The following is a 19374-nucleotide window of genomic DNA, read 5'->3' on the forward strand; positions in this document are numbered from 1 at the left end:
AAAAAAAAAAAGCAAACTATTTTTAACCTTTAACGTGACATGCATTTGTTTTTAACTGTCTCAGTTTTATATAACCATATACTCAAGGTCTTTATCATTCAAAGTACAGGAAGGTTGTGCATTTAATCTTTAGCATGGTTGTAGGAGATATGATTCACAGAGTAGAAAATAGATAAAAATAAGCATGCAGCCAGCATGGTGCCAAATCATCAGAACTCACCATCTTATCAACAAATGGAAGTCATTCTTCTTTATTTCTTGAGCAAAGCAGTTTCATATAAGATAAATAGCTTTCAGTCAGAATAGCCTAACATGCAATATGCATCTTTTTGACATGTATATTCTAATACTACTCTAAACCGTAAGATTAAAATAAGAAAAATCTCAGGGTAGTGTGTTGACAAGAAGCACTGGTTGAATCTGTATTTTTTTTTTTCCATTTTTCATCTCCCAGAATTTGGCTGTGTGTATGTTTGTACCTTACGGGCTGTCATTAAGTAATCAACTTCTAGTGACCTTCAAGTATCATTTTCTAAAGTTTTATGCAGGGGAATAACTTCTGGGACATGTCCTTTTTATATCAAATATATATCAAATATCAAAAACCATTTAATGCTTTGGAGACACTATGTTTTGTTTTCAGAGACCAGGATATGGGCAGAACATGTTTCTAATAGATGTAAGAGACTGAATTATGGATTTGTGAGCTTGAAAAAGCCACTTAGCTACTGGATTTTCATCTTCTCATCTTGCAACGGAAGAATTTTGTGTCAGGTGTTTCTTTTTTTTTTTTTTAATTACACCAGCTCTATAAATAATTTTACCGTCTATGAATAATTGTTCTTTTGTTAGCATAGAAAGGAGACAGGTGATGAGTGAGGTGGAATGAAAAAATTAAGGGATGCAAGCCTTTGGCACTGAACCCATCTTCCCTCTATGGGTCCCTGGGGACGCTGATCATTGCTGAAAGTGCTGCTTGCCCAGGTTCCCAGCCCCTTCTCTCCACAAACCCTGTTGACAGGCAGCCATGGTAGCCTCTCATCTTTCACTTTCTGATATAGAAAACTGAACTAAAGCCCTAGAGACAATTGGTGAAGTAGCAGAAAACTTCAATTTTCAAATATTCATTGCTTTCCTATTGGCCAATTTGCACATGTGGAGGAGTTTATAGCAGACTCCCTTTGATTCAATCTCCATCTCTGCACTCATCTAGCTGTTTGACTTCTTTGAAATTCATCTCCCAATTTTTTCCTCATCTGTAAATTGGGTAAAATACCTAGATGTGTACTATTATGGAAGAAAAGCAATTATTTACAACCATTCAAAAAATACTCTTCTCCTCCCTGTACTTCATGGCCAAATCATCTTGGAGAATATTGGCGATGACACTGGACATTGTCCATAATAAAACTCTATAGAATCTATTTCTAGGCCAAACATTGTTTAGTGAGGATCTATGTCTTGAAATGACAAGATGTGAAGGAAACTGACTCCTTTACCTGAAAGAACTTACTATATCTGTTTATACTGATCAGTTTTGTCTTGACTTGAAATATTGATTAAATTGGCTACTTTCTGAAGTTTGAACTTTGTCTGCCTCTGTGACCGCATCTCCCTCTCTTTTCCATCTCCCAGCCCCACACTTCAAAGAAAGCATGTAATAACCTAAGCCTGATGATGAAATCAGTCCTGCTGATGTCAAATTAGTTATGTCTGTGAAAGCTCTTGGAAAAGGATGATAAGAATAAAGTAAAAAACAATTTCTTAAAAAGTAAACTACTTTTCACTAGATAAAAAGCCAGTGTATAGGAAACATGAAACATGTGCTCTGCCTCAATTTTGTGGGACTTATGAGAAACAGTATAGAATAGCCCACAAAAGGACAATCAGGAGGCCTGGTCCCTAAATAACGCTTTCCTCCCTCCTTACTCTCCATCTGGGCTGTTACGTGTAGTGTTAGAAAGTATAACATAGCAGCACATACACTGGGTTGGAATCCCAACTCTACACTTCACTAAGGGAGTGTTTTTAGACAAGTTACTTACTGTCTCAATTTCTCATCATGAAAATGAGGGCGGTACTGTCTAACTCAAAGATCTGAGGTAAGTACTCAAGAGAATAATCAGGAAAGACCCTGGCCCAGAGTCTTGCTCAGAGCACACATGTTTTAAAAAATGTAGTTAATAATTTCTAGTATTATTTTTACTGCTGGGTGTGGTGGCTCATGCTTGTAAAGTCAGCACTGTGGGAGGCCGAGGTGGGAGGATCACTTGAGGTCAAAAGTTCGAGACCAGGCTGGCCAATATGGTGAAACCCCATCTCCACTAAAAATACAAAAATTAGCCGGGTGTGGTGGCATGCCTATAATCTCAGCTACTTGGAGGCTGAGGCATGAGAATCGCTTGAACCCTGGAGGCAGAGGTTGTAATGAGCCGAGATCGTGCCACTGCACTCCAACCTGGACAGCGGATTTAGACACCATCTCAAAAACTAATAATATTAATACTAACAATTATTTCTAGTAGTAGTATTTTTTGATAGAGAAGGCTGGATTTGATAATCTAAGTTCCTCTTCATCTTTAAAGTTACACTTTCCCCATTTGGTTGCTCACAAAATACTCCTTGCAGAGTCTGGCACACCCTAAGCTCAGTGTTTGGGGACCTGACCAGATTTGGCAGGAAAGGCAATCTGGATGGATAATTATAAAAAATGAAAGCTATTCTATCATTACAAGCCTAGTTGGTGTAGACAGTGTTCTGTAAATCTCCATGATCATTTCATCTTCAGTTAATACTTACAAATACAGAGAACCATCTCATACAATAAAAGTGAGTGCGGAATATTTTTGCAAGCTATTAGAACATTTTGAAAGAGTACTATAAACATGTACAAGATGTGACTATGTGGTAATGAAATGAATTTTCCTGTGTGGCATGAAGGCTCATTATCTTAAAGCCATGCTCTGTGCTGTTTTACAGAAGCCATGTGTGACATTTCTCACTAATGGCTTATGCTGTTACTAAATCCTTGTCTCTAACTCCCTCAGTCTTTGGGAATGCAGGCATCCACTTGCATGTAAATTAATACCTTTGCAGAATGGAAATGAGGTAGCCAGAAAAGTCCTTTCATTTCTTGAGTCCAATAAGGAAATAAGTTCCTTTTCCTAATTATATATTTGACCATAGTTACTGTTTTCAAACTTACATGGAAATACTCATTTTATGAGAAAGCATGCTTTCATGATCTCAGTAAATAAAACGGGGGCTTTGTTTCTCATGATTATACTATTTACATTAAACTGTGATTATCAGCTAGGGAGAAGAGTAGGTGTGCACACTTACTTTCTTCTTCGAGGAAGTTTTCAGCGGCTGATAGTAACCTTCTTCTGTCGTCTGGGTTTTCAATATTTAATTCAATGAGGTGACTCTCTTTTATATCCTTTAAATCTTCTAGAGTCTCATAACCATTGAGCAAAAGTGTTGAGGTATATTCCTGTGGGACAAAAAATATAATGCAAATTAGATTCAAATATTTTATTTCTAGTTCTCTTTAGATTTAAAGAAAGTATAGAGATGCATATAGGAACCAAAGGTGCCAATACAACTTTCGCTTAACTTCACTTGTATTCGTTTTTGACATATGAACTCCAGGGCTCTTCAATGGTTGTGTTGTGTAATTCTCGCCTTTTGGAAGGCCAAATGTAAAGAGGAATTAATTACCTTAAGCTATACAATTCCAAATCCTGGATCCATTAAATAGTTGGATCATGCATCCCATTTGGAAATTTTTCACTTCTCAACTAACTGAATTGGCAGAACTAGCATTGCTTTAAGTCTGTCAATAAAATGCCTCTAGCAGAGTAGCATGCTACAGTTATATTTCAGAATCTACATCTCTTCTTGTTTTCATGATTGCAAAAGCATCTGCTCTCAAAATGTTCTTGGGGTAGGTTAAAAAATGAGTTTGAAACAGATGTAATTCTGTACAAAAAAGTGGGTGTAGCATTTTGGTTGAAAGGCATTATATAAACCAAAGGAATTCAAGACTTTCTACTTAATTGAAAACTTTTACTAAGCATAGAAGCACTGTAGTTGGGGCAAGAATTGTTTTCTCAGCATGTATATTTTGTTCATCATTTGAATCAATATATATTAGTTTAAAATTCATAGGTTTCTGATTTCAAAGTCTGTATGTTATTTTGAAACTTCTATCCTCTCGAACAAAATAAAAATATTAAATGAAGTTGAGTGCTTTTTCAACTTCCTCAGATTCCTCCCTCATTTTACTTGATCTAATTTCAATATCCTTATTTTAATTACTAAAATAGAATAAGAGGAAGTCTAAAAGTTTTAAGTAATCAGGAAGAACTTATGACTAGCCCTTTTTAAAAAAAAAAAAAAAAAAAGGGGAAGAAAAGCAAGAAGAGTGACAATTCTTTCTTTAGAAAAGTATATTCTTAGCACTGAATTAGAATAAAGAAACACAAATTCCTGTTCTGACATATAACCATGTAACTGCGGGTTCTTGGGGAAGTCATTTCAGTCTCTTAGAGTTTGGTTTTCTCACAGGTCACAGAACAAACAAGATGCAGAGGCAAGGCGCTAACCCGTACATTCTCATAGGAATATCCCATTTGAGGTGCACCAATAGTAATATAAGAAGGCTTAGATACTGTGTGTACAGACAGGAACATAACTAGATAATTCAGAAAAAAACAATTAAGAAAAGTGTAATTGACTATTGTCTTGATGAATTTTGAAAACTATCAAAGTACTTCTCAGTTAATTTTAGAAATGGATTGCAAAACTGTAAATTGATTGATACTAGATGTATTATATGTACACACCATTTAACAAGGTAGATATTTCAAAAGATATTTGGTAATATAACAAGAAAATAATAATTGGGTTATAAATACAGACAACACAGTTTCCTTAACACAATCATTATGGGGCTTGATGATCACCGTTTCCCTCAAATTATTTTTAAAATAATTACATTCAGTTATCTTCTCTCAACTTGATTTTGACCTCTGCTTTGTAGAAAATACATTTCTCTTTTCATTTTTCCTTTCACTTTTTTAGACTTACTTTATTCCTTATATTCTCTTTACCATTCTCATTTAGACATTTTATTAGGGCCTTTTATTCTCCTAGATATTTTTCATTGTTCATTGCATTTTCTCAACGTTCATCTCTATTGTCACTGCTAAATACTATTAAGGTATAGTCCAAGGGATATTAGATCAAGACTTGTCCTTGCATAAAAAAAATGTCATAAAGGAGAAATAAGAGCTCTTCTAGGAAAACAGGCTTTCCTTTGCTTCTAAGTCTTGTATTTTTAAGCAACGCAACACAAATACTGATCCACTCCCTTCAATTTTTCCATTTACATGCCACCAAAAGCAAACAGGACATAGATTTGCTCACCTGAAGATGAATCCTCTCTAGGAACTCCTGCAGAGTCTTGGATTTTTCACTGCTACTCCTTCGGTTTGCCTTTATTTTCTTGGGGGCTGCTTCTTCTTCTGAGATGACATCCACATAAATGAATTTGAAGTTTCCCACTTTATTGTTCAACATTCCCGTCCACATCCCCATTGGTGTTTTGCAGATAATGTCTATGATGTCTCCTTTCTAAGGACGAAGAAATCCATAAACATTAGGCTTCAGAGAACTATGGTGCTATACAAATTGGTAGAAAGAATGAAATCATAGGAAACTAGGATAATGAGGACATTATGCTAAAGCGGTTCAGATATAACAGAAACAAATCTAAACATTCACTTCTTTCAAAAGTTCAGGCTGGTGGCATGGTGGGTCATGCTTATAATCCCAGCACTTTGGGAGGCCAAGGTGGGAGGATTGCTTGAGGCCAGGAGTTTGAGACTAGCCTGGGTGACAAAGTGAGATCCCATCTCCACAGTTTTTTTTCTTTTAATTAGCCTGGCATGGTAGCATGCATCTGTAGATTGAGGTGGGAGGAGTTCAAGGCTACAGTGAGCTGTAATCATGTCACTGCACTCCAGCCTGGGCAACACAGTGAGATCCCATCTTAAAAAAAAAATTCAAAGAAGTTATGTACTAGTTACAATGAAGAAAACTTCAACATTCTTGACAAAAAGCTCTCACATAGTTCGATGACATGTTTCTGTTTCTGTTATTGTATCAATTTATCAACTTATAACTGTAGAGCGCAGTGTAATTTACAAAACACTTTTGCCTACTCTAAGTTATTTTTGCTCACAACACACCTCTTAGATACATAAAGGGGGTATCATCATTATTAATTTAAATATTACAGAAAAAGAAACAGAGATATTAAATGACTTCTGAAGAGCTTGCAGGAAGTTAACGGCAGAACAGAACTCAAGTCCAAGTTATCTGAACTAAAAAATGATGCTCTTTTTATTTATACTGTCAAAGTAATATATATGTAACAAAGCTCAAGTTATCATTCCTGGAAGTGCTCCCCAGCTGGGGAAGGAGATGAAACAGAAGTCTGTTACTCTATGTATTTCTAGTGTATCTGAAAAATTTATCTACGGTATAAAATAAACCCATTTCAAGAATTTCATCCATCTAAAATAAAGAAATTTTGCAGAATTCACATAAAAGTATGTGTGCACTGAGGATAAATTACGCTACTTAATTCCTTTTAAGGTATTCATGCTTTCCTCTTATTAAGAAGAGATAGCACTTAGATTGAGCTCACAGCAAAGTTTAGATTGAAGTGTGAATGAATCATATTAGTATGGACAAACCAATTGGTGTTTTTCTTTACTCACATCTAAGACCATAATTAACTATAGGCTGTCAGTTATTGGCAAGGGTAGAAAACCTCATGGGGATGTTTCTTTGTAAAGAAAATTTATTTCTATGCAAATATGATGTCTATGTTCAAGAGTTATAGTTCCTCCTTTGAGACTTAAAACTTTCTGCCTCAGAGAGGACTTTACAGATTCTAATATTTTAGCCCCTTTTAAGTGTCTACCCTCAAACAAAGCATCAAGCCTGCTACTAAAAGTACTTTTTTCTTGCTGCTCTGGGAATGTGTGTTCTTCCATCTAAAAAACAAATTTTATTTGTAATGGTATAATTCACCATGACTGAAATATCTGGTCTACCTCGTGATCATCTGTCTGTTTAGTCTTGTGAACTGTTAGACTGGGTCTTTCTGCCTTTAACAAAAGGGAATCAAATCATAGGTTGGATGGTATCAGCTAGGGAGACTGAGAAGTTCTCCTGAAGCTCTAGAAAGTTGCTAGGCATGGAAAAAACCCTTTACTGCATCCTTCCTATTATCCTTGAAACTTGTAAATTTGCAACTTTAGCCTTTACAGGTATATACTTGCACATTCCAGGAAAGCCCACAGGTCATCAAGCAAAGACTCAATTTCATTTTGGATAAGACCCTTGATGGAAATAATAGTATTTCAATTTTCATGGGTAACTGGGGAATTCCTCTTGTGTCCTCTAAGAGCTCCACAAAAACTCACCTCAGGCAGCAGCAGCAGTGGTACCCTGGCATGGTATTGTAGGGAAGTTGAAAGGCTATCCTGAGTCAAACTGTGTTGTGTTTATTTCCTTCTACTGCTCTCTCCCACAATGGTTACTAGGTTATGGATATCCTTTCCCCAAGACTTGAACTTAGACATCAGATCATTCCATATACATAACTAAAGAGCTTAGTATGGGGAACAGTGCATTTTTTATTCTCCAGTTGAGCTTACTCTGATTTAATAGCATGGAAGGGATCAAGAGAAGGGCTGAAGACTTTAAATGTTAAATAATAATATAAATACTCCATAATATATCATAATTATTAGTTAACATTGGTTTAGTGTTAACAATATAGCACATTCATACTTTATGTCCTTTGACTTTTAGCACTTTGTGATACTAGAAAGGAATAATTTAACATCTATGAATTCTTTTAGCACAAAACCTTCTGTTTGTGCCATTGTAACCGACCCCTCTCCTTGAGTGTGAGCAGGATTATGAAAATGATGGATTTCACACTCATGATTATGTTACCCTTATATGATAGGGGGGACTTTGCAGATCCAATTAGGGTACTGAGTTATTTGATTTTGAATTAACTGAAAGGGAGATTATCTTGGTTGGTGTGACAAATCAGGTAGGATCCCTTAAAATAAAGATTAAAGCCTGAGCGAGCTTTTCCCTGCTCATCCTGAAAGAGCAAACTGCTGTATTGTAGAGAGGGCTCTGGCTGGTGGGATCTAGAGGCTGAGAATGGCCTCCAGTTGACATCCAGCAAGAAAATGGGGTCCTCAGTCCTACAACCACAAGGAACTGAATTCTGCCAACAGCCAGTGAACTCAGAAGAGAACCCTGAGCCTCCGGTGAGATCACAGCTTGCTTAGAATTCAACTGAGCCATGCCCACAATTATGACCTATAGAAACTGAGTTTGTGTTGTTTCATGCCTCTGAGTTTGAGGTAATGTGTTACACAGCAATAGAAAATGAATACAGAGGATAAGAAGAGGGAATTCAGGAGGGAATATCACTGGGAGAAAGGTCTCTGGTTACTCATAGCAACCAACTTAGAAAGTGCTAGACATTTCCGGGGCATCATGGCAGACGGGAGGCAGGACCAGGTTGCAGCTCCAACTCGAGCAGACAAAGGAGTGTGTGGACACTCACATCATGAATTTTTGCTTCAGAACGATTGCAGAAATAACTCAGGAAACCTGGGAGGACTCACAGACCCCCTGAAGGAAGTGGATTCCTCCTTCAGTAAACAGGAGACAACCCAAATACTGCGCTGGTATCCACAGTTGAGAGGCCCACAGACAGTTAACATCACAAGACTCTGTGCAGACAACCCTTAGTACCAGTCTAGAGCCTGGTAGACTTGTTGGGTGGCTAGCTGTAGAAGAGAGGTAACAATCATTACAGATCGCTCTCAGGAAGCCTCATCCATAGGAAAAGGGGGAGAGTACTACATCAAGGGAACAGCCTGTGGGACAAAAGAATCTGAACAACAGCCTTCAGCCCTAGACCTTCCCTCTGACAGCGCCTACCCAAATGAGAAGGAGCCAGAACACCAACTCTGATAACATGACAAAACAAGGTTCTTTAATACCATCAAAAAGTCACACTAGCTCACCAGCAATGGACCCAAACCAAGAAGAAATCCCTGATTTACCTTAAAAAGAATTCAGGAGGTTAGTTATTAAACTAACCAGGAGGCACCAGAGAAAGGTGAAGCGCAATGTAAGGAAATCCAAAAAATGATACAAGAAGTGAAGGGAGAAATATTCAAGGATAGATAGCATAAACAAAAAACAATCAAAACTTCAGGAAACAATGGACACACTTATAGAAATGCAAAATGCTCTGGAAAGTTCCAGCAATAGAATCGAATAAGTAGAAGAAAGAAATTCAGAGCTCGAAGGCAAGGTCTTTGAATTAATCCAAACCAACAAAGACAAAGAAAAAAGAATAAGAAAATGTGAACAAAGCCTCCAAGAAGTCTGGGATTATATTAAATGACCAAACATAAGAATAATCCGTGTTCCTGAGGAAGAAGAGAAATCTAAAAGTTGGGAAAACATACTTGAAGGAATAATCAAGGAAAACTTCCCTGGCCTTGCTAGAGATCTAGACATCCGAATACAAGAAACACGAAAAGCACCTAGGAAATTCATTGCAAAAGGATTATTGCCTAGGCACATTTTCATCAGATTATCTAAAGTTGAGACAAAGGAAAGAATCTTAAGAGCAATGAGACAAAAGGATCAGGTAACCCATAAAGGAAAACCTGTCAGATTAACAGCAGATTTCTCAGCAGAAACCCAACAAACTAGAAGGGATTGGGACCCTATCTTCAGCCTCCTCAAACAAAACAATTATTAGCTAAGAATTTTGTATCCAGCGATATCAAACTTCATATATGAAGGAAAGATACAGTATTTTTCAGACGAACAAATGTTGAGAGAATTCGTCACTACCAAGCCACTAAAAGGAGCTCTAAATCTTCAAACAAATCCTGGAAACACATCGAAACAGAACCTCTTTGAAGCATAAATCTCACAGGACCTATAAAACAAAAGTACAATTTAAAATGCACACACACACACACAAAATGTATGCAGGCAACAAAGAGCATGATGAATGGAATAGTACCTCACATCTCAATACTAACATTGAATTAAATAGCCTAAATTATCCACTTGAAAGTTACAGAATTGCAGAATGGATAGGATTTCACAAACCAACTATCTGCTGCCTTCAAGAGACTCATCTAACACGTAAGGACTCACATGAACTTAAGGTACAGGGGTAGAAAAAGACATTTCATGCAAATGTACACCAAAAGTGAGCAGGAATAGCTATTGTCATATCAGACAAAACAAACTTTAAAGTAACAGAAGTTAAAAACGACAAAGAGGGACATTATACAATGATAAAAAGGCCTTGTCTAGCAGGAAAATATCACAATCCTAAACATGTATGCACCTAAGACTGGAGCTCCCAAATTTGAAAAACAATTACTAATAGGACTAAGAAATGAGATAGACAGCAACATACTAATAATGGGGGACTTCAATACTCCAATGACAGCACTAGACAGGTGATCAAGACAGAAAGTCAACAAAGAAACAATGGACTTAAATTATACCCTGGAACAAGTAGACTTAACAGATATATACAGAACATTCTGTCCAACAACCTCAGAATATACATTGTATTCAACAACACATGGAACTTTCTCTAAGATAGACCCATATGATAGGCCAAAAAATGAGTCTCAATAAATATAAAACAATTTAAATTTATCAAGCACTCTTTCAGTCTACAGTGGAATAAAACTGGAAATTAACTCCAAAAAGAACCTTCAAAACCATGCAAATACATGATCCTTGGGTAAAAAATGAAATCAAGATGGAAATTAAAAAATTATTTGAACCGAACAACAATCGTGACATGACCTACCAAAACCTCTGGGACACAGCAAAGGTGGTGCTAAGAGGAAAGCTCATAGCCCTAAACACCTACATCAAAAAGTCTGAAATAGTCCAAACGGACAATCTAAGGTGACACTTCAAGGAAAGAGAGAAACAAGAACAAACCAAACTCAAAAACAGCAGAAGAAAGGAAATAACCAAGATCAGAGCAGAACTAAATAAAATTTAAGCAAAAACAATACAAAAGATAAATGAAACAAAAAGCTGTTTTTTGAAAAGATAAACAAAATTAATAGACCATTAGTAAGAATTCAAATAAGCTCAATAAGAAATGAAACAAGGGATATTACAACCGACACTACAGAAATACAAAAGATCATTCAAGGTTACTATGAACACCTTTACATGCATAAAGTAGAAAACCTGGAAAACATGGATAAATTCCTGGAAAGATGCAACCCTCCTAGCTTAAATCAAGAAAAATTAGATACCCAGAACACACCAATAACAACCAACGATATTGAAATGGCAATTTAAAAATTACCAATAATAAAAAAGTTGAGGACCAGACCGATTCAGAGCAGAATTCTATCAGACATTCAAAGAAGAATTGGTACCAATCCTATTGACACTATCCCACCAGACATAGAAAGAGGGAACCTTCCCTACATCATTCTATGAAGCCAGTATCACCCTAATACCAAAACCAGGAAAGAGGATAACCAAAAAACAAAACTACAGACCAATATCCTTGATTAACATAGATGCTAAAATTCTTAACAAAATACTAGCTAACTGAATTCAGCAACATATCAAAAAGATAATCCACCATGATCAAGTGAGTTTAATACCAGGGATGCTGGGATGCTTTAACATATGCACGTTAATAAATGTGATACACCACATGAACAGAATTAAAAACAAAAATCACATGACCATCTCAATAGGTGCAGAAAAAGCATTAGACAAAATCCAGCATTTCTTCATGATTAAAACTCTCAGCAAAATAGGCATACAAGGGACATACCTCAATACAATAAAAGCCATCTATGACAAACCCACAGTCAACATAATACTGAATGGTAACAAGGTGAAAGCATTCCTTTTGAGAACTGGAACAAGATAAGGATGCCCACTCTCACCATTCCTCTTCAACACAGTACTGGAAGTCCTAGCCAGAGCAATCAAAAAAGAGAAAGAAATAAAGGGCATCTAAATCATTAAAGAGGAAGTCAAACTGTCACTGTTTTCTGATGATATGATCATTTACCTAGAAAACCATGAAGACTCTTCCAGGAAGCTCCTAGAACTGATAAAAGAATTCAGCAAAGTTTCTGGATACAAAATTAATGTACACAAATCAGTAGCTCTTTTATACCCCAACAGCAATCAAGCTAAGAATCAAATCAATAATTCAACCCCTTTTACAATAGCTGCAAAAGCAAAACAAAACAAAGCAAAACAAAAAAACAACTTTGGAATATACCTAACTAAGGAGGTGAAAGACCTCCACAAAGAAAACTACAAAGCACGGCTGAAATAAATCAGAGATGGCACAAACAAATGGAAACATGTTCTATGCCCATGGATAGGTAGAATCAATATTGTGAAAAGGACCATACTGCCAAAAGCAATCTACAAATTCAACAGATTTCCCATCAAAATACCACTATCATTCTTCACAGAATTAGAGAAAACAATTCTAAAATTCATATGGAACCAAAAACGAGACTGCATAGCCAAAGCAAGCTTGAGCAAAAAGAACAAATCTGGAGGCATCACATTACCTAATTTCAAACTATACTATAGGCTATAGTCACCAAAACAGCATGGTACTGCTACAAAAATAGGCACATAGACCAATGGAACAGAAAAGAGAACCCAGAAATAAATCTAAATACTTAACAGCCAACTGACTTTTGAAAAAGCAAACAAAAACATAAACTGGGGAAAGGACACCCTTTTCAACAAATAGTGCTAGGATAATTGGCTAGCCATATGTAGGAGAATGAAACTGGATCCTCAACTCTCACCTTATACAAAAATCAACTCAAGATGGATTCAGGACTTAAATCTAAGATCTGAAACTATAAAAATTCCAGAAGATAACATTGGAAAAACCTTTCTAGACATTGGCTTAGGCAAGGATTTCATGACCAATGACCCAAAAGCAAATGCAATAAAAACAAACATAAATTGCTGAGACTTAATTAAACTAAAAAGCTTTTGCATGGTAAAAGAAACAATCAGCAGAGCAAACAGACAGCCCACAGAGTGGGGAAAAATTTTCACAATCTATACGTCCGACAAAGGACTAATATCCAAAATCTACAATGAACTCAAATCAACAAGAAAACAAACAAACAATGCCATCAAAAAGTAGGCTGAGGACATGAATAGACAAGTCTCAAAAGAAGACATACAAATGGCCAACAAACACATGAAAAAATGCTCAACATCACTAATGATCAGGGAAACGCAAATCAAAACCACAATGTGATACCACCTTACTCCTGCAAGAATGGCCATAATCAAAAAATTAAAAAACTGCAGATGTTAGCATGGATGTAGTGAAAAGGGAACACTTCTACACTGCTGGTGGGAGTGTAAACTAGTACAACCACTATGGAAAACAGTGTGGAGATTCTTTAAATAACTAAAGTAGAACTACCATTTAATTCAGCAATCCGACTGCTAGGTATCTACGCAGAGGAAAAGAAGTCACTATACGAAAAAGATACTTGCACACACATGTTTGTGGCAGCACAATTTGCAATTGCAAAAATGTGGAACCAACTCAAACGCCCATCAATCAATGAGTGGATAAAGAAACTGTGGTATAGGCTGGGCGTGATGACTCATGCCTGTAATCCCAGCATTTTGAGAGGCTGAGGTGGGTGGATCACAAGGTCAAGAGATCGAGACCATCCTGGCCAACATGCCGAAACCCCATCTCTACTAAAAATACAAAAATTAGCTGGGTTGTGGTGGCCTCCAGCTACTTGGGAGGCTGAGGGAGGAGAACTGCTTGAACCCAGGAGGCAGAGGTTGCAGTGAACCAAGATCGTGCCACTACACTCCAGCCTGGTGACAGAGCAAGACTCCATCAAAAAAGAAAAGAAAAGAAAAGAAAACCATGGTGTATGTATACATACAATGAAATATTACTCAGCTATAAAAAGGAATGAATTAATGGTATTCACTGTGACCTAGATGGGACTGGACACTATTATTCTATGTAAAGTAACTCAGGAATGGAAAATCAAACATCATATGTTCTCATTCATAAGCAAGAGCTAAGCTATGAAGACGAAAAGGCATAGGAATGACCCAATGGACTTTGGGGACTTGGGGAAAGGATGAGAAGGTGGTGAGGGATAAAATACTACAAATAGAGTGCAGTGTATACTGCTTGGGTGATGGGTGCACCAGACTCTCACAAATAACCACTAAAGAACTTAATCATGTAATCAAACACCACCTGTTCCCCAATAACCTATGGAAATAAAAATTAAAAAAGTACTGGAATTTCCTGGCCACGTCTGGTTCCCAAGGCCTTTGCTCAGCTGGGCTCTTGCCTGACATTTGCACCTTTTCTCCCTCTCTCTTCATTATTTCTATTCCTGCAAGTATCAGGCAGAGTTGAGCACCTTCAGCAACTGTGAGGCTTTGGTTTTCAGGAAAATGGAGAGAATTCTTTCCTCCCTGATAGACTCTGAACCTGAATCATCTACATAATAACAACTTACACTAATAGCCTGAACAGACTGATACCCCGCCTCCACCTCACATATTTTATTCAAATTCTTAGCACTGTAAGCGAGCCTCCACTTCTACTGTTGGGAAGAACATACTCACACTCTGTTCTCCCACTGCTTATACTTGCTGAAACAGATCATATAATCAGCATTTGACAAACCATTCAGAAGGGGGGATATGATGTCCTCTCACCTTGATTTTGAGGGAGTCAGTGTCATAGGGACTTGGCGTGAAATCCGTATGCACTCTGGCGCGACCGCAGAATGGTCCTGAATAGGGGCCATCGTCATCCAGTCGAAAGCTGTCCCGGTTACTCGTACCATCTGAACAGCTTGTTACGCCACCTGATGAAAGCAGAAGTTCGCAGTTGTCATTGAAGACTTGTAACATTCTGGACCATCATCTGGACACAACTAAGTATTGATCATCCTGGACCGCTGGATGCCAGGCTCAGGAGGAGGTTCTAATTGACCCATCCTGGTGTCCCTCTCCCAGTTGGTCTCAGTCAGTGACGTCTGTCCTCTGAGTCATTTCTAACCTTTTTCCTGACGATCTGGCCACTCTCTCCTCTACCACCAACCCAAGTACCCTCTCACTTCATTCTCCATAATCTGACCCAGGACATAGTGTACTAAGTATTGGACACTTGCCAAAAGCATGACATTACAAAGTTCCCTGCAACTTATCACAAGACTTCTTCCCCAGAGTTCCCACTGTGTACCAAAGGCCATTCTGAGGCCATATTTTTGACATAACAGGTGGCACTTTTGCTTGTTGTATGAGTGTAAGGGAAGGAGAAAGTGTGTCTGAATATCTGCACCACCATGTGGTTTGAAACTTCTAAACTGGGCCTTTAAAACTGCTCCAAATCCTTGTTGTCTGCTCCTCTTATTTTTGATCTTAAACTTCAGGAAAAAGAGAAAAGAGAGCATTTTGTCACCTCACTGGGAACAAGAATGGCTCCCAGTGGAAGTAACTCTCCTCCCCTACCCTCATACTCAGTCATCACTTCATGTCTTCCTTCAGTCTAACCTTTCATCACTCTCTTCAATGAGGGAATAGCCCACGTTTCACTACCACGCATTGTGGAAATAAGGTAAAGCTCCTTCAAGATGCTCCATATTGTATGTGAAGTGATGGAAAACACAGAGGAGTTGCATTTAATCACACAAATTAAGTGGTATATGGTAATAGTAAAATGAACCACCATCTCTTCACACCCTGCCTTCCATGACAACTCCAGACCAGGGCTTTTCGCAGTCCATTCTAGTTAATAAAATTCTCCCCACATCTAGCATCACAATATAGAGTTTTAAAACTTCCAGCAGAAATGAATACTAATGAGATCTGAATTTCATACATGCAAAAAAAAAATTCTTTAAATGTTTCTGTGTTAGCTTTTGTCACAAAATAACTATTCTACAGCCAATAGGAAAATAGGAATAAAACTCAGGATATTTGAAACATCTGGTCTTTGCCATACATGTTCAAATAACAGAAGCAGTTGATTTAAAAGGAAATGGAAAATAAACTTTGCAAAAACATTTAAAAGCCCTGAAAAGATTAGAGAGATGTATAACAGTCTACATATAAAAAGTCATAAGGCACCCTGCAATATCAATCGTTTCATCCAAATATTGTAGCTGGAAATGTGACTAAATTCTGAGTGATTTCCTTCTTAGAAAAAATATTGATCTTCATTAGAAAATCCTTGTTGGTTACTTATGGATCCCGTTTTGTCACCTAATGGTGATAGTCCTACCATTTATTATTTGCATATTGCTTCACTCTTTACTCGTTCATGCTGGGTTAAGATCTAAAAAGTAAATGTCAGTAAAGTAAATTGATGCAAATGTGCTACATTTTTCAGAGTACTTCAGGAGAAAAGGAAAGTGGTGGGGGGAGAAAGACGGGGACACAGGGAAGAGGGAGGGAGAAAGAAAGAGACAGAGAACAGAACAGAAAATAAATTTCATTTATCTGAATACTTCAAGTCATTTTAAAATATTTCGGCTCAAGATAAAGCTGGCTCCCTCCAACAAGGATTTTTATTTTAAAGATGCATATTTAATCTCCTAATATGACTTTTTTGAGGCATATCCCCAAAAGCCCCGTTGACTACAGTGTTAAAAGTTTTAACACAGTATATACCTGTGTCAAATATATTATGTATTATTTAAACACCAGCAACTCTATATAGATTTAATATATCTTACATTTTTACCATTTCTCTTATCAAGTAGCTGGAACCTCATTGCTAATTTAACTTGTTTTTTAATTGATTTAACCCGGACCTCACACCCAGGATCTCATCCCTGATTCATTAGCCTTACTTGATGAGCTCTGTCCACTGTAGAGACTATCCATGGAGTCACTGGCTTTGAGGGACACCTTCTCTGTGTGGGTCCCAATCACAGGGTCACTGTTTCTATATGGGTGGGCGTTCTCTCCGTCTTCCTCATCCTTCAGAAAACATATCAGAGGTTAGGTACAGAGAGAAGATTTCCACGGAGATGTTCATTGTGTATATTGATTTAACAGGCAAGACATATTTTAGCAATAAAATACTTAAGGATACATAAGGATAAAATACGAAAGTAGTTAATCTTCAGTTCAATTTCTAGCAAAACCTTTTACAATATACTTGGAAAAATTATTCAGATGACACATTCTTTTTGTAGAATTCAGTTGAAATTATAATGGCTCATTTTTACAAACTAGGATGAATATCATATCAATATTATTTAATCAAAAGTGTTAGATTTATTGACATCTATGGTTTATCTTTTAAAGCACTTTTGCTTCTTCATGTTGTCCTTATCCTTTATTTAACACCATTACTAATCCATTGAGATCTGATCCTACAAGCTTAAACTCTGCATAGTTGTTTCATGTCAGTTATTTGCACCCTACCAGATCACTAGATATGAATAAAACATGTGCATTTTGCAATTCTAAAGCAAAGCTTATCTAAGAAGCTTTACAAATCTAATACCGTGCTTGCCACCTAGTCAAGTGAGAAGCAAATCTTGCATAAAATTAGAAAAGACAGACAATTTCAAAACAAATTATATTTTCTTGAAAACATCTCCAATGTTTTCCATATTTCAATAGTTTGGATTAAACCTATGAATTTCTTAATATTCATCAGAATGTAATTCAACATTCTTTATTTGTGAGCATTTCTAAACACTGATAAAACTTCAGAATATACATACGATATACACTCAGTTTGATTCTCCACTTTTATCCATTTCTTTATTCATTCAGTCATTCAACACAATTTTATGGAACACCTCCTAGGTACTGGGCAATGTTCTGGGAACCAGGGATTTTCATGGTGAACAAGGTAACAGAGTGCTTGCTATAATGAAGGATATTCTATTGTGTTAGCTCTGTGTGTGTGTGTGCACGCGTGCGTGTGTGTGTCTGTGTAGAGTATTTGGGGAGGTGTGTATAAACACAATAAGATAATTTCAGAGAATAGTAAGTGTTATGAAAGACATAAAACTGGGTGATGTGAGAGAATTTGTTGCTGAGGTTAGGGTTACAGGTTGGCTGATTTAAATAGAGTATCCTACAAAGACCTCTGCCATACAGTAACATATGCCCTGAATTATTGACCTAAATGATAAGAAAATGTAACTTATGTGAAGCTTTGGAGACAGTTTTCCAAGCAAAAGGAACAGCAAGAGCAAAATAATTGAACTCAGAATTATCTTGGGTTATGCAGGGGAAAACAGCAAGGCTAATGTAGTGAGACAAAGGAGAATATTAGAGTGTGAGTTTAGAGAAGCAGACTGGAGCCACATCAAGAAAAGCTTCATAGACCATGTGTGGTGGCCATGGAAATGTGCCACTTAGATCTCTTGCTGCGGGGTCCCTTCTTTACTGACAGCCCCAGGACTACCCCTCTGTATCCATCACTTCGTTGGCACTAAAGCCATGCTCCCTGTTAGTAACTGAAAAAGCAGGGGTATTGTTTGAGCCCATTCTAGTGGAATGGAGGGTTCCTGTAACGGAAAACTTTAGTATAACAATCCCCCATCAATCTGACCAAAGCTTTCTCAGAATTCTGCTGAAGTATGAGACTCTCTCTACCTGATTCTTCTTCCTTTTCCTTATCCTTTTATAGATGTCAGGTTTGCATTGCAGTCTAAAGGCTTTCTCTTAAGCCTTCCTAGCATTTCTTCCCATAAATCTGTCTGTGGTGTTTCTACTCCTTTCTTGGGATCTGCTTCTCAGAGGACTAGAATGAACACAGCAAGTAAAGGGGTGCACTATGAAGACACTGAAATTTTAACCATGATCTGATTTCCACTTGTCAGAGATATTTCTGGATTTCATATGGAGAATAAATTTTATGGGGGAAAGAATAAAAAGAATGGAAAGCAGTTACGGGATTATTATAATAATCCAGGAAAGAAAGGTTGGTGACTTAGTCTAAAGCAGGAATAGTTTACATGGAGAAATTAGGGAGTTTATATATACTTGGTAATACAGTTCAGATAATTTACTGATGAATTAGTGTGAAAAGTGAGAAAAAGAAGGAATTTAGGGTGATTCTTAGTTTTTCTTTTCTTTCTTCCTCTTTTTTATATTTTTGCTTTTATTTATTTTGAAGATCAGTGTTGTCTGCTGCCACTGGGAATACTGGATGAGAAAACCATTTTTTTTGTA

At 37.1% G+C, this 19374-nt stretch overlaps 1 protein-coding gene across 1 annotated transcript in view; it reads right to left on the reverse strand.

The window, feature by feature from the left end:
* The window catches only part of SAMSN1 (SAM domain, SH3 domain and nuclear localization signals 1), a 157597-nt gene that overhangs the window by 13440 nt on the left and 124783 nt on the right, over positions 1 to 19374 (reverse strand). Inside the window, exons 12-15 of the mRNA XM_012001961.1 lie at positions 17028 to 17157; positions 14887 to 15038; positions 5431 to 5637; positions 3343 to 3493 (exon numbers count right to left, since the gene is read on the reverse strand). Of these exons, the coding sequence (XP_011857351.1) occupies positions 3343 to 3493; positions 5431 to 5637; positions 14887 to 15038; positions 17028 to 17157 (640 nt within the window). The remainder of the gene's footprint in view (positions 1 to 3342; positions 3494 to 5430; positions 5638 to 14886; positions 15039 to 17027; positions 17158 to 19374) is intronic.

This window comes from Mandrillus leucophaeus, unplaced genomic scaffold (genome assembly GCF_000951045.1).
Source record: "Mandrillus leucophaeus isolate KB7577 unplaced genomic scaffold, Mleu.le_1.0 Scaffold671, whole genome shotgun sequence".
Lineage (NCBI taxonomy): Eukaryota > Metazoa > Chordata > Mammalia > Primates > Cercopithecidae > Mandrillus > Mandrillus leucophaeus.